The 16,465-nt window shown below is 45.6% G+C and overlaps 1 protein-coding gene across 1 annotated transcript; it reads left to right on the top strand.

Moving 5' to 3' along the window:
• Window positions 1-3,025: 3,025 nt before the first annotated feature.
• Window positions 3,026-16,252, top strand: ACCSL (1-aminocyclopropane-1-carboxylate synthase homolog (inactive) like). The gene is given in 15 exon segments (XM_049890938.1): window positions 3,026-3,527; window positions 3,530-3,913; window positions 5,643-5,702; window positions 6,143-6,213; window positions 6,617-6,686; window positions 6,936-7,005; window positions 8,006-8,103; window positions 8,359-8,436; window positions 8,781-8,881; window positions 11,327-11,416; window positions 12,147-12,192; window positions 12,292-12,433; window positions 13,747-13,889; window positions 13,974-14,127; window positions 15,390-16,252. Coding segments are annotated over 15 exon segments (1,863 nt in total). The 5' UTR covers window positions 3,026-3,302; the 3' UTR covers window positions 15,521-16,252.
• The last annotated feature ends 213 nt before the right edge of the window (window positions 16,253-16,465 follow it).

Here is a 16,465-nt window from a genome sequence, read left to right on the forward strand (position 1 = left end):
TAACCTAATCTCTGTTTTCTGTGTACCTGGAGTCCCTGGGCTGAGGGCTGGATGGGTGGAGGAGACTAGTGTGATTATGACAACAGCAAGGACTTGCAGGACAAGAAGACCAAGAAAGCCCCTAAGTCACTCTGAATTGGAGTAACAGCTTAAATTCTGGGACTATGGGATGGTCTGGCTGGCACTATAGAGCTGGCATGTCTTTGATTTTGCTATTAAGGTAATGCAGGGCAAATACATTCAGTATACGAGAGCCCAGACCTGGGAGAAAGCAAAAGCCCCCTGGTAATAATAGCTTCTTGCCCATCATAGGGAGGTTACCACCACCATCTTGGCCCTCCCAGAAGCATTCTTCAGGAGCAACCAGGATGATGGGTACTGCATTTTGGGAGGCAAAAACCAAAAGAAGCCCACCTGACCCCTGAATTGACTCCCTGGACAGTACCTGGACAGACAGTGTGTGAACTGCCTTCCTCCAGGATCAAAAGCCTTATTGAAATGAATGTCTTAACTTCTAGGGAACGGACTTTGTGCTAGAGCTAGGCTTTTTTTTTTTTTTTTAAGTTTTATTGAGCTTCAAGTGAACATTTACAAATCAAGTCAGACTGTCACATATAAGTTTATATACACCTTACTCCGTATTCCCACTTGCTCTCCCACTAATGAGTCAGCCCTTCCAGTCTCTTCTTTCGTCACAATTTTGCCAGCTTCCAACTCTCTCTATCCTCCCATCCCCCCTCCAGACAGGAGATGCCAACACAGTCTCAAGTGTCCACCTGATATAATTAGCTCACTCTTCATCAGCATCTCTCTCCTACCCACTGTCCAGTCCGTTTCATGTCTGATGAGTTGTCTTCGGGAATGGTTCCTGTCCTGGGCCAACAGAAGGTTTGGGGACCATGACCGCCGGGATTCCTCTAGTCTCAGTCAGACCATTAAGTATGGTCTTTTTGTGTGAATTTGGGGTCTGCATCCCACTGATCTCCTGCTCCCTCAGGGGTTCTCTGTTGTGTAGAGCTAGGCTTTTGCTTATGGAAAAAATGGTTAGGCCAGGTATAAGGGCTCATATTTGTTCAATTTCTTTCTGAACTTTGTGTTCCTAACACTGGTAACTGAAGTTCTTTGTGTCACTGTTGATGAAAATTTGGCATCCTAAGTCAATACTTCGTACAACTTGGCAACATTCTTATGGTTGTGCCTCTCTTACTCACTCACATTAGTTACCTATGGGCCAGGCACTGTGCTGAGGATATTGTGGTGAACATTGACCTGGGCAGATACTAAACAGAACAATATGAAGTGTTGTGAAAGAGAAGTAGAGGCTGCTATGGGGAACATCACAAGCAGACTGTCTTATGCTGGGTTCTCTAGAGAAGCAAAACCAGTAAAGTGTATAGATGTATATATATAGAGAAATTTAGATCAAGGAAATGGCTCAGGCAGTCGTAGAGGCTGTAATGTCCTGAGTCCGTGGATCAGGAAAGAAGCTTCTTCTGATTCACGTAGCCACAGGGGCTGGGGAAACCAAGATCGGCAGGCTGAAGAGCAGGGCTGTTGTTCACAGGCTGTGAAGATTGATGAATTCCAAGATTGGCAGGCAAGACAGCAGGTGAGCTGAAGTCCCAAGAACCTGAGGTCGGATGAACAGGAGTCAGCTGTAGGATCCAGAAAGAACAAAAGCCCCCAAGCCCTGCCTGAACAACTGTGCACACTCGATGCAGGCCACATGCCCAAGGAAATTCCCCTTCAACTGGTTAGCTACTCATAGCAGATCCCATCATGGGGGTGATCACAGTACTCCCCATCATGGGGGTGATCATATATCAAATCTCAACAGGGAAGTGATCACAACATTATACAACTTCCAAAACTCTGAGACTCGTGGCCCAGCAAAGTTGATACACAACCTGAACCATCATACAGACTGGGCATGATTTAGAGAGGTCTGCTAGGGTGTTCTGTACTTTAGATACTGGTGCCACAAACCTGTAAAAGAAATAACAAGATTTTATGTATGATGTTACTTAGGGGAAGAAAAATACTCAGAATACTAGCCTTTGGTAGAAGGGCATAAATCTAGATTTTTTAAAAAAAGGGTCTTGGTATCTAGGGATATAAGGATTGTCTTATAAAGGATTAGAGACAGCTATTAACTTCAAGTTTTCTTATGAATTCTTGCTTTCTGATTTTTTAATTGTCAACTTTTTTTTCATTGTGGAAAAAATATGTATAACAAAACATTTGTCAGTTCAACAATTTTTGCATGTATATGGTGCAATGTGTTGTCATTTCTTTGAGGTCTTTAAGAAGGTATTTCTTGGTTTTACCTAGTGCTTTGACTTCTTTTCAGAAGGAAGCACAATCTGAATAGTTTCTCCAGGTATAATCTCTGAACCAGTGACATCAGCATCACCTGGGAACTTAGAAGAACTTGCAGTTCAGGCCCCAATCTAGACCAACTGAATCAAACCCTGGGGGCGGGGCCAACCACCTGTGTTCTAATAAGCCCTCCAATTGATGCTGATACACATTAAGGTTGGAGGACCATTTATCCAGCCCACAGTTACCAGTGATGAGGCAGCTATAACAGTGAGCAGGCTGATGGCATTTATAGGAAGCTGTGAGATAGGAGGATGGAGGGACTAAGGTATCTAAACGTCAGGCTTTGGATATCTGGTATGGCCAACTTGAGAAAGATAGGGAAGAAATGCCAATGTTCTAGAAGAGGGGATGGCAAACATTTTCTGTAAAAAGCAGGATAGCAAATATTTTAGAATTTGTGGGCCATATGATCTCTGTCACAACTACTCAACTTTGCTATTATAGTGTGAAAACAGCTGGAGACAATACAAAAATGAATGGATATGGCTGTGTTCCAAAAAAACTTCATTTGCAAAAACATATGGCAGCCTGGATTTGGCCTTTGGGTAGTAGTTTGCTGACCTCTGTCCTAACAAGTAATTGAAACAATTTTTAAAGCAGCAGAACCCCCTTCTTCGGACCCTATACAGCAGGATCTGCTCTGGATGAAGTACAGGGTGGGGAACCCTCATGCTTATCTGTTCAGTTTCCTCTACTTTTTCTCAAAGTGGGCCCTAAGGCTCTTCCTTAGAGCACATTTTCATGCCATCTAAGTACATTGTTCCAATGTCTGGGCTTAGGATCACTTAAGCATTGTCCTCGAATGAGTAGGTAACTCTTCCTGAACCAATCTAGGCCCATAGCCAAGGCGTAGAGGTTGAAGGAGCCAGCGATCAGCCTGAGGTCAGGCCAGGAACCTTGGATCTTGAAGGTCAGGAAGAATGTCCTTTGCCCCAAGTGCATGGTCTCTTTCCTTCTCTGCAGGTACCAGCCAGCCTACTGAGGCCTATACAAACACCCAGAGTTGCCAGACAGACATCCTCCTCATGCCCCGTGGACAGATGAGGGGCCGAGGCCTCAGAGCCCAGAGCTTCTACCGCCAGCTGTTAGAGATGGTGCTGCAGTTACAGCAGACCATGGAGGAGTGCTTCCTGCAGCTGATGACCAGCTACAGGAGCAGGACCTGGTGCTGGAGGAGCAGAGGCTGAACCTGGAGCAGAGCTACAATCAGGCCATTCGGGGGCAGGAAGCCCTCCTGGTCCATTTAATGAGTCAGCTGGCTGACATCCTACAGTCTAGGTCCTGGAGTGGCCTGGGGCTCCAATTGCCTCCATATTCCATGGACACTAGGGGTAATGCTGGAGGTGGGCAGGGAGCCCAGTCACCCAGGCAGCCTGACCAGCTGTTTCCACTGTTGAGCGAGTCCAAAACTGCATTTGTCATCCATGATCTCTCCAATCATGGGGAAAATATCTCTGACTTATTCCGCTCCAGTTTACAATACTACAATGCCTACCAAGGAGACAAATACCATGAAAACAACAATACCTTGGTGAGACTAGGGGAACAAGTATGAAGGGACTAATCACTTACATTTACTGAGCATCTCTGTGCTGAGTACTGTGTACTCTCATTTAATCTTCATAGCCCATGAGGCAGGTATTGGTGTCTTATAGATAAGGGATCAAACCAAACCCATTGCTATCGAGCTGATTCCGAATCATAGCAACCCTATAGGACAGAGTAGAACTGCCCCATAGGGTTTCCAAGAAACAGCTAGTGGATTTGAACTGCTGGCCTTTTGGTTAACAGACAAGGTCTTAACCACTGTGCCACCAGGGCTCCATAAAAAAGAGAAGGGGCACAAAAATAAGGGGATGTGCCCAAGAAAGTTGTTGATCTGGGGTCTGATTCAGGGATGCTTTCCCTAAATCCCAGCTTTTAACCACTAGAAGTCAGGCACTGGTTCATCATGGTGAGTGAACCTGCCCTCCAGGAGCTTAGCCCAGTGATAGATGTAGTCAGCTACTGGGGAAGCAGACCTCAGTGTCACCAAGAGCATTAAGGGATACCCACTTCAGGTGATCTGGAAATGTCTGTTTGCCTTTAAGGCTGAATCAGCCGACCATAATGGGGGAGGGTCATCCAGGAGGGAGGAACACCGTGCATAAAAGTTTAAGGTGGGAATGGCTTGGAGTGATTGGGAAAGAGAGGTCATGTGGCTAGAGTAGGGACAATGAGCACTGTGGTGAAAGGTGGGCAGGGTAGGTCATGGTGCAGTGTTAGGATATCATTCTAAGGGTGATAAGAAGTCAATGAAAGGCTTTTTACCAAAGGACATTCATAGCAGCTCTGCAGCCAGAAGAGGGTGAAGGACTCTGGGCGGGTCGCATTAGCCATACCACCCCCTCTGACCTGTATGAGTGATATGTGGTTGAAGGCCATCTGCTTTTCTGGGGGATGAGTCAGGTATCTCCACTGGGCTCTGAGGGACTATACCTCCTCCAATGACTTAAAGGGCTCTTCCATAGAAGGAGGAATAGCAGAGATGGGTACGAGGTGGGGCCTGTGGTGGTTAAGGGTCCAGGCTCTGGGGTCAGGCAGGTGGACTTCTATCAGTCACCTGAAATCACACGCAGAGGCGGATGACCCAAGGTAAGCATGGGCTTACTTGTGCTTATTTACTAATCTGTAGTGAACGATTTCACATGTTTTTCACTGGGAAATCGTAAATTTGAAAAGAGGCTTTGATTCTGTAGGAAAGTGCCATACCTAGAAGAAGACTCTTTGATGTGAAAAAATGTGAAATGGTGAACTACGGATGATCTGGTAAGCACCCTGCTTGCCTTGCCTGTTGGATAATATACCCCTGGTCACACGGCTAGTGGGTTACTCAAACTTCCTGAGCTTCACCATCTTTAAAGCAGGGACTGTAATACAGCCTTCTTCTCAGGAGTTATGAGAGCCAAAGCAACTCACATGAAGCAATTAATCTACTCTCTGGCACATAATAGAACTCAGTGACTAGAAGCTGGTATACAAATAGCTACTGTTACCAATTACCTACTGGCTCTAACGGGAGAAATTTGCAAGCTGTAAGATGTTGGGTTTATGGAAAATTTCCTACCACTTAAGGTTGTGAAACATAGATGAAACTGCTTTGTGGGGCAGTGAGAGATCCAGCTGGACTAATCCAAGATGGATATTAGTTTATTGGCAATTTTAAAGGGTCCATATAGAACACAACAAGAAGACTGATCTCATATTCCTCCCATCTCCAGGGCTTCATTAACCTTAGTACCAGTGAGAATAAGCTCTGCATTGACCTGATGACTAAAACGGTAAGCCATGTTCTGGGTTTTGCAGGGACTCCCCCAGGCCCAGTCCCTCTAGAATGTTCCTGAGCGTGTGGTAGATACAAGAGTGGGGCTTAGGAGTTTGGATAGTTTCTAGAACAGCACATCTAACTTCCTGGCCTTGCTGACTGTATCCAGAGGTATTCTCTGGATAAGTATATGGTGGGTAGGCAGCCCAGGGAACCTCTGGTCCAAGTGTAAAGACTGAGAAGGTTGTAAAATTAAACACTGCCTGGTGAGTTATCTGCGTAACCTATGATGAGAAGGTGGAAGCCTCCATTCGCTAAGGAACGTACAGCCTGCATACCAATTCCCCTTCTAGGAGGTCACGTATGTGCAGGGCAAACATCATGTGCATACTAGGAGTAGGATGAGGCCTCATGGCCTTCCCCAGTTGGGTTGCCCTTAAATCTCTTTGCCAACAGCTGAGTCGGAGTGACATGAACTGCACTGAGGATGCCCTGCTGCAATACCCTGATTGGAGAGGGCAACCATTGTAAGTAACCTTCAGATCCATCTACCTGGTCCACAGGTACCTCTCTTCATCCAGGGAAAGATTCAAGACACCAGTCTTGGTTGGTTGCCCCCCCTATTTCTTTGGGTAACTCTAGGAAATACCTAGACCAAAAGATCAGGAAGCAGCCTGGCATAGTAGGAATAGCACTGTCTTATAATTCAAAAGGCCTTACTTCTTACCCCACCTTACATGCTTACTGTTTGTGTGACCTGGGGAATTGATAGCCTTAGTTGGTAGCCTTGTAAAAAGAGGCTAAACTAGGTAGCAAAGATTCTTTCTAGTCTAGGCACTCTACCCTTTGAAAAGGACTAAAGGTTAGACTCTGAATGAGGAAGGGTCACCAGGCCTGGAAACCACAGGGTCTTTCTGGGTCTGTCAACAGCCTATGGGAAGAAGTGGCCCGGTTCCTGACCTACTACTGCAAGGCACCTGCTCCCCTTGATCCACAAAATGTAAGTCTGTTTTCTGGCCTTGCTGTCACTCTGGTGCAGGGGTGTATTTTAAGGGGATCTTCTGAGTTTTCCAGTGGGAAAGGGAGAACCAGTGAAGAGTCTCAGGGCTTGGGCAGAGTGAAGGTCAATGGGTCCCAACTGAGGAGGATCCTTCTCCCTGTCCCCCACTGGAGGAAACAGGGTGGCACGCCCCTTTTTTACGTGGGTCCTGCATTTTGACTTCATTTCTGCCTTTTGTGTGTCTTTCAGGTGGTTGTTCTAAATGGCTGCTGCTCTGTCTTCTGTGCACTGGCCATGGTTCTGTGTGATGCAGGGGTAAGTCAATGGGCTCTGCTTTCACTCTCAGTGAAACACCAGGCTATAGGCAGAAGCACATGGGCACTGGGCTTTGAGGAAAAAGACCATCTTGATCAAGGATGTTCCCCCAAAGTGCTGGAATTTCTCCTATACTAACCAGTATATCTTCTTATTATTTCTGTGGGAGTAAGGAGTTTGGATCCCTATTTAATATAGAGGGGGGACATATGATAATCCTCAAGGTAGTATGCCCCAGGAATGAGAGTGGAAATCAACCCATTATGCTAGGTTGACGTTTGCTCTCCGATACTGACAGCCCTGGCAAATTGGCTTAGATTGTATGGATTTCCTACTTTCTATGGAAAAAAAATACTGTTTTTCCTGGAACAAATAAGGCTGTGAGATCTGTTCAACCTTACTCTAATCAATGCCCAGACAAGAGTTTCTGATCTTAATGAGCTCTGGCTGCATGGAAGGAAGTGACCAAGATGGCTTGTTTCACTCAAAGCTGTGGGTCATTGGGTAGCTCAACAATAAGGCCAGATGAATAGGAAGAAAACATATGAGATCAACAGGTACAAAGAACCTGAGCCATGTGAAAAAGAGAGAGAGAAGAACCCTCCCTGTGCATGGACCTTGGCTCCTAGGGTTTGGCCCACAGCTGACAAGACTCTCCAAGCAACCAGTGCTCTACTTGCTAGCAGACCTGGCTTGATTCATGTCCTGATTCTGAGCCATTCAGAGTGATATTCTTCCCTTTTTTCCTTCTCTAGTGTACTCCCAAAGAGGAGACTTGATTCCCCTCTCCCCAAGTACTGTTTATAAGAATGAATAAACTTTATAGGTTCTGAGCCCAAGAGCACTAATCTCCAGGTTAGAAGAATTGCCAAACTGACCTTTTATGTTGGTAGCTTTGCTGCTAGTCGGGGGTGGGGAGGCAGTGGGGGATGGCAGTGGGGAAGTGCTGACACATCCTGACTGACAGACTGTGGACTGAAAACTTTATTGTCTTATGCTTTCAGAGGTCTTTCTGATCCGCACCCCCTTCTATAGTGGTCTCGCCTTGACCTCCCGTCTGTATACAAAAATTGAGCTGTTTTTCATCCACCTGGACAGTGAGGTCAGAATGGGGCCCCTTCCCCTGCTCAGCCCATCTAGGCAAGGGACTTTTCTAGGGGCAGTGGGAATACATAGGAGGTTTTGCAATCTTACCATATGAGTGATGGTGGGGAAGAGTGGAGAAATCAGCATGAAGGCATGTCATTGGACTAGCAGCCTGGGTATGAAGGCAGAGGATTGTTCCGGATTTAAGGGAATGAGGAATCAAGGGCTCAGAAGCTTTTCAGGTGGACAATTCTCAGGCACTGTTTTCCAGCTCACTGGTGAGAACACCTGACCTTTCCAGCTCACTGTGGACAAGTTGGAACAAGGCCTGCATGAAGCTAGGCTTAAGGTAAGGAGGGAACTCTGTTTTCAAGATAGCCACTGAGGGCTCTGAAAGGGGTTGAGTACAGAGACTCTGGTACAACTTGCTCATTAAGACCTTGTGGGCTGTCTCTATTAAGAAGAGACAGGGAATGATCCCAGGGGAGTTTCCCCTAGGATCCCTGTCCCCTGTCAATACCAGTTCCCAGAGCTTCTTCTGCTTCCCCTCTGCAGCTCCTGCTTCAAGATCCTTCCCTAGGCCTTAATTTAATGTCCTATATTGGGTGTCCTGACTTGTAAAGGACCCTTGGCTGAATTTGTGATAGATGTAAAAGATTTCTGTTCACTCAGTTATGTTTGGGTTCTTTTTAGAGGAAAAAGGTCAGAGGCCTCGTGCTAATCAACCCTCAGAATCCCCTGGGTGACGTCTACTCCCGAGATTCACTGATGGAATACCTGGAATTTGCCAAGAGGTATGTGGGTTCCACCCCTTGTGACTAGATGATGTTGTTGTTGTTGGTTAGGTGCTGTCCAATTGGTTCCGACTCATCGTGACCCTGTGCGCAACAGAACGAAACACTGCCCAGTCCTGTGCCATCCTAACAATCATTATTATGTTTGAACCCATTCTTACAGCCACTGTGTCAATCCATCTTGTTGAGGGTCTTCCTCTTTTTTGTTGGCACTCTAGTTTGCCAACCATAATGTCCTTCTCCAGGGACTGGTCCCTCCTGGTAACATATCCAAAGTATGTGAGACAAATCTCACCATTCTTGCTTGTAAGGAGCATTCTGGCTATACTTTTCCAAGACAGATTTGTTCTTTCTTCTGGTAGTCCGTGGTATATTCAATATTCTTTGCCAATACCATAATTTAAAGGCATCAATTCTTCTTCGGTCTTCCTTATTATCCAGCTTTCACATGCATATGAAGTGATTGAAAATACCATGGCTCAGGTCAGGTGCACCTTAGTCCTTAACACTTTAAAAAGAGGTCTTTTGCAGCAGATTTGCCCAGTGCAATATGTTGGCTGATTTCTTGACTGCTGCTTCCATGGACGTTGACTGCGGATCCAAGTTAAATGAAACCCTTGTGACTAGATGAAGTCCCTAGAAATGGCTTCTATCACACATAGTCAAGAAGTCAGTGCCTAGTTCACCCTTAGCCAAATCTAGACAGGCCCATAAAACAAAATGAGACTAAGTGGGCACACCAGCTCAGGTGCAAAAATGAGAAGGTAGGAGGGGACAGGAAAGCCGGTAACAGGAAACCTAAGGTCGAGAAGGGAGAGTGTTGATATGTCGTGGGGTTGGCAACCAATGTCACAAAACAATATTGTATTAATTGTTTAATGAGAAACTAATTTGCTTTGTTAAACCTTCATCTAAAGTATAATAAAAAGTCAGAACCTAGAGCCTAATTACTACATACCACACTTTACAAAGTTCTATGCAACTAATTGAAATCAAAATGAAGGAAAATGCACCCACGTGCTTACCACTTCAACCAAACATTCTTTGACATTTCCTTTCTAGGCTTTGCCCATGTACAGATATATACGAAACTACCATAATATGGTTTTGTTGCTATTCCATTTGTTGTAGCATAAGTACTTTCTCCCAGCATTCATTTCCTAAACTAGTCGGCCTAAGGTGCTGAGGAAGGCAGACTCAGACCTCACAGGGTGAAAGCGTGTTCTATAGAACTTTCAAGAAGCCCTGGTGGTGTGATGGTTAAGCAGCTCAACTGCTAACCAAAAGGTTGGCAGTTTGAACCCATCCACCAGCTCGGTGGGAGAAAAGACCTGCTCCTGTAAAGATTATAGCCTAGGAAACACTATGGGGAAGTTCTCCTCTTGTCACATCAAGGTCGCTATAAGTCACAATCACTTGACAGCATACAACAACAACATAGAATATTCGTGTCCCATTCCTAAGAAGGTGTTAACATAGCCCTATTAGTTAAGGCAGATAATCTCTCATTTTCTAGAAAAGACAGACTTATTCAAACTCCATAACTAAGCCAGACCAATTTATGGCCAAGCATGGGGGCAGGGAAAAGAATGCTGGAGATGGTGGGCTGGAATTCTACAGAACTGAGTTCAAATGCCAGCTCCAGCACCTGCTAATTAAGGGAATTAATTTTACATCTCAGGGCCTCAGTTTCTTCATTTGTGAAGCGGAGATGACAGCACTGCTCCAGAGGGTTGCTGGGGAGAATAAATGAGATGATACACATAAGCACATAGCCCAGTGCTATCACTCGGTTAATACCCTAGGTGGGGGCTCCTGACTCTATCGGACCACAACTCTCTAAGACACCCAGCCCCTTCCCATTGCTCTCTGATTGGTATCTGAAGGGTTAGATTAGACGTTTTCATGTGTCTTACTTGGGTCCTATCCTTCCTGGTACCCACAAGCTAGGTCTAAGGGTCCCTTCTACTATTTAAGCCCCTTCTACCTTACCAGCCCTGGGCACATGGTGCCACTGAGTAGTTTCTATTAAGCCGGTACAGCCTGATGTCCTTTCTCTAGCACGGTAATGTGTTAATTAAAAGATTAATGAACTTGTATTTTCGAGCTATTATGGTAAAGTTATCTAAAAGAGGGGTGTCAGATGTTTTTACAGGGCACAATTTCAGTGCTTGCCATAGCCACCATTTTCCATAGATAGCTGCTGGCTGTACTGGGTTAATAGAAACTTCTTAATGGCGCCATGCACCCAGGGCCAGTGCAATACCTGCCAAACCTGCCATACCCTAGTTATGCCTCTATACCTTACTGTGTACATTACAATGGTTGGATGGGCTGCTGGGGTGGTAGGAATATCTGATCCATACCTAAAAAAGACCGTAAAAGAAAGTAAATTATGATTAGAGAGAGAACCGTATTGTTTTCCTTCTTTTGCTCCATCTGCAGGCATAAGCTACATGTGATTCTAGACGAGATTTACATGCTGTCTGTATTTGATAAATCCATCACGTTCCACAGTGTCCTGAGAATGGAAAGGTGAGTTGGCCTCAGCTGGAGTTGGGAATGAAAATCATGAGGTTCCTGCTTTGTATGGTGTGTTGTTTACCTGCCAAAAACTTCATTGGCTATGTGTTAGGTACTGAGTTAAGTAGCAAGCAGCATGTGAAAATGAACAAAGCATAATTTTTCCTCTCAAGTGTCTTATAGTCTAAAAGTCATGTTGTATACAAGATAACTTGAAAGCAGGGTAGAAAGTGTGCTGTCAAAAGTCAAGATAAAGCCCTATGGAAGGCCAGGGTAGGAAGTTCTTGGTAAATACAGCACAGGACAGAACTTTCCTAAGGGTAGTATTTGGCCCTTGGATAGGATTCCAGCAAGAAAATCAAGGGAAGTGCATGACTGCTAGAAGGAATAGCTGCATTAAAGGTGAGTCTGTAAGAAATAGGCGAGGACATTCTAGGAATGGTGCGTGGCCATATATGACTAGCCAAATGCCAAGAAGGTGGTTTGGGACCAGCTGTAGAAGGGCCATGAGCCAGGCTGAGGGTCCTAGACTTCATTCAGTGGTCACTTGGGAGCTGTTCCATCTAGTTCCTCAGAGACACCTTGTGTTGACTTTCTGGCTTAACTAGGGCAGTGTTGGGCCCTGTTGGCCTACCTGTCTGGGAGTGACCTCAAGTCCTCTTTCTCCATTCCCTTCATATATGTCAAGTCTTTATCCTTCAACTATTTCTCCATAACCTTGATTGTACTATCTCTTCTCCAGTTTGCCTGATCCCAACAGGACCCATGTGATCTGGGGTACCAGTAAGGTGAGCCCTAGCTGTCAATCCTTGGGTGGGGGAGGAAAGAGAGCCAGGAATAAAAGGTAGACAAACCAGGTGTTCACTCCCCTACTACTCTTCATCTAGGATTTTGGCATCTCTGGCTTCCGCTTTGGTACTTTATACACCCACAGCAAGGAAGTAGCTGCTGCTGTGAGCTCCTTTGGCTGCCTCCATGGCATCTCTGGCACCACCCAGCATAAGCTGTGTCGGCTGCTCCAGGACAGAGGTACTGAGCTCCATCCCAGGCCAGCATCTTGGCTGGACCCCTTGGCCGCACGGAATTCCCGGGTCTGCTTCTGTTATCCCCTCAATACACCAAGATCCTGTTCACTGTCTCGGGCTTAGCCTTACAGGACATGAAGTATGAAGGAGGGTAGGATGCGGCTCAGATAGTGCAGTGGGAAGATGCAAGTGCTGGTCTGAAACACAGCGTAGGCTTGAACTTCTGGATGTCTTGTAGCTCAAAGTCTGCCTGGAAAGGGGATAGTCAATTGCACTGTAAGATCTGAAGGTGGGAAGTTGAGATATCAGTCTATGTAGATGTCTCTTCTCTAAGGAAGAGATTACAAAGAAACTCCCTGTACCCTCTAATACGGCTTAACCTCATCTTCCAAGGGGAGCTGCCATCTGGGGGAGTTGATGTGGCTAGATTCATGGCACTTGGATTCACATTCCTCCCTGGATCTCAAGTGAATGCTGGCCTTAGAGGGAACTTCCCCCTTGAATACTGTGGTCCAAATGTAGATAAGACCCCTTTTCTTTAATTCTCTGTAATAGAACAGATACCAGGTTGGAGGGCTTACATAAAAAGCTAGGGTATAATGAAACAAACTAATGTAATAAAATAAGATCGCTTAAACGGTTTACTTTCAGGTTTGAGTGGGGAAGGAGGTAGATAGGAGAAATTTAATTTGATGCTTTCCTACATGGCACCAGACCCTTTGATATTTGGCAGAAATCAGCTTCCCAGCCCCTAGAACATTGGTTCTCAACCTTGGCAGCACATGGGAATTACCTGGGGAGCTTAAATACTGATGCATGAGCCCCATCCAAAAGATGTAGATAATCTTGAGGGTACAGTTTAGGCATCAAACTCCAGATGGTTCTAACACCAAGGACAATTGAGCCTGTCTAGGTTCCTCAAAGGCCATAGTGTGAGGCTCAAAGGCAGGAGATATGGGGACCTGCTACTTCCCCAGTTGATACCAGAAGCATCAACCCCTTTTAGGAGATACTCCTCCATTCTACCTCTTCCTTGCCTCAGGGGTGTAAATGCAAACAGAGAATTTCTATTAAAAACTATCGAGAAACCCAATGTCTGTACCTAAGCCATAGATGAGAGGTGAATGTGTTGGTATGGATACCAAAAACACATAGGTATGTTGATAAAAAAAAAAAAAAGGGATGCCATCAATTCAAATATGATAGTCTTGGATAGAAGAGTTGGCATGAAGACCAGGTAGGGAGCATTTGGTAAGGAACCTTTTGGTAGATCTCTGACACAAGAACTGTGATGGCTCTCTTCCTCCATTCATACAGATTGGATTGATAAAATGTACCTGCCCACTAATCACTCCCGGCTCCAGGAGGCTCACAAGTATATCACAGACAAACTGAAGGCCTTGAAGATCCCCTTTCTCAATCACGGCTCTGGCCTCTATATCGGGATCAACTTGAAAAAGGTGAGGTCTCTGAATGAGAACTGGCATTCTGGGGCAGAATTGCAAATGGACTTTGGGCTAAGGTCTGTCCTCTGCCCTCCCTAGTACCTGGACCCATGTATATTTGAGAACGAGCTAGTCCTCCACCACCGCTTCCTGGATAACAAGGTGGTATTGTCCTGTGGCAAGTCCTACTTGTGTAAGGAGCCAGGCTGGTTCCGCCTTGTCTTTGCAGATAAGCCCCGCCGGATGAAACTGGGTGAGTGATGTTGACCTTCCAATCCTGGCTCCTTCAAAGATGCCCCACCAACTTCTCCATAACCCAATCCCAGAATGATAAGATGTGGTGAAACCCATGTGAAATTTTTCATGATAGATTTGTAAGTAAACACAATTAAGCCAGTACTACCATGTTTAAGTGCTACAGCTGCTAACCAAAGGGTGGGCAGTTCAAATCTGCCAGGCACTCCTTGGAAACTCTATGGGGCAGTTTTACTCTGTCCTTAAGGTTTGCCATGAGTCGGAGTTGATTCGACAGCACTGGGTTTTTTTTTTTTTACCATGCTTACTGGTTAATCTGCCCCTACCGAATCTTCCTTCTTTTTCTTTTAGCAGCCCATATCTTGTCCTTCTATTCTACCTGTTTCCATCTTCATCTCTTTAATTAAATCGCTTTGTAAACAGGAACTGATAGGTGCTTGAGATACACACCTGCTCATTCATTATACCTTCAGGTATCTGTTCTGTGCCTGACATTGAGCAAGGCATTGAGACTATCCACTAAGAAATTGTACTATGCCCTTGTAGATGTGCAGTCTAGTAGGGAGAATGAATGAGGAGATGATAGAAGTTCCTTTTGTATATTATGCTATGGAGTTCAGACACTCCTCTGAAGATTTCAGAGACCATCACATCCATTTTAATAAGTATGTATCACCTCATACTTCATGCTAGGCGCTATTCTACCTGCTGGGGATGCAGCAATGAATGAGACAAGGCGGACTTTGGTGCTGTAGCAATATCTTACTGGCTAGTGTGGAGAACAGATTGAGTGAAGAGACAACATTGTCATCGAGTCAATTCCAACTCATAGTGACCCTATAGGACAGAGTAGAACTCCCCATAGGGTTTCCAAGGCTGTAAATCTTTATGGGAGCAGACTGCCACCTCTTTTCTCCCACAGAGCTGCTGGTGGATTCGAACTACCAGCCCTTTAGTTAGCAGCTGGAAGCTTAATCACTGCACCACCAGGGCTCCTTTTGAAAAGACACTAGAGGCATTGAACACTTGGTGAGGCCAAGGCTACAAGCCAGGGCACAGGATTTGGTATGAGACTTGAGGTGTCTGGCAGGCTGCTGTGACAGTACCATTGGGGATGAGGCAGGTGGACTTAAAATCCATCCCAAAGAAGGGAGGGCTAAAGTTCAGCAGAGGTAGAATCACTGCCAAGACCCGGGTATGTCTGGAGCCCATCTGCCAATCTACTAAGTATTTCTCTCTGTCTCCATTTGGACCCTCTAGCCATGCATTGGTTCTGTGAAGCGCTACAAGAACAGAAGAAGGAGTTGGTAGCAGGGCTCCCAGAGGATATGCACAGGAGTAGGCTGTCTGCCTCCCATCCAGCCACATGCTCGGCTGGTCCAGAGGGCTGAGACATGGAACTGCTACTGTGACTGAGCAAACAGTGGGCTGCTCCAGAAATGGTCTCATCTGGCCCAGTCACTGACCTCTTTGAACGGAGTCAAACATCTGTCACTTTTGGAAGCTTTGCATCTTTTTAGTCTTTGCTAACCATTGTGTGGGGGGCAAAATGGATGTTTTTACTGAGGTTGGGAAGGCCTAGGGGGCACCTGGAGTGGGATAAAGGGAGTCCCCTGGATCCTTATTTAGATTTTTTTTTTTTTTAATTCAATGTCTAATAAATTCCATGTTGTTGTTGTTAGGTGCCATTGAGTCAGTTCCAACTCATAGTGACCCTGTGCACAACAGAACAAAACACTGCCTGGTCCTGAGCCATCCTTACAATCGTTGTTATGCTTGAGCTCATTGTTGCAGCCACCGTGTCAGTCCACCTTGTTGAGGGTCTTCCTCTTTTCCGCTGACCCTGTATTCTGCCAAGCATGATGTCCTTCTCCAGGGAGATCCCTCCTGACAACATGTCCAAAGTATGTAAGACACAGTCTCGCCATCCTTGCTTCTAAGGAGCATTCCGGCTGTACTTCTTCTAAGACAGGTTCGGGTATAGGGTCGCTATGAGTCGGGATCAACTTGACAGCACTGGGTCTATGAGTCAGAATCGACTTGATGGCACTGGGTTTGATCTCTTGAATACTGGTATTCAATAAAGCCTTCTTACTACTTACCTCTTCCTGTCTCAGTATTGGCTTTGCAGCAGGTGGCTGGAACCCACTTTTGCAGTAAAAATAGCAGAGTAGAACTGCCCCATACAGTTTCCAAAGAGCAACTGGTGGGTGCAAACTGCTGACCTTTTCGTTAGTAGCCAAGCTTCTTAACCACTACAGCACCAGGGCTCCCAACAAAGATAAAGCAAAGACAAAAAGTGGAACGGTCAAAAGACCACATCTTCTCAGCCATAC

The sequence above is a fragment of the Elephas maximus genome, chromosome 7 (genome assembly GCF_024166365.1).
Source record: "Elephas maximus indicus isolate mEleMax1 chromosome 7, mEleMax1 primary haplotype, whole genome shotgun sequence".
In the NCBI taxonomy this organism is placed as follows: Eukaryota; Metazoa; Chordata; class Mammalia; order Proboscidea; family Elephantidae; genus Elephas; species Elephas maximus.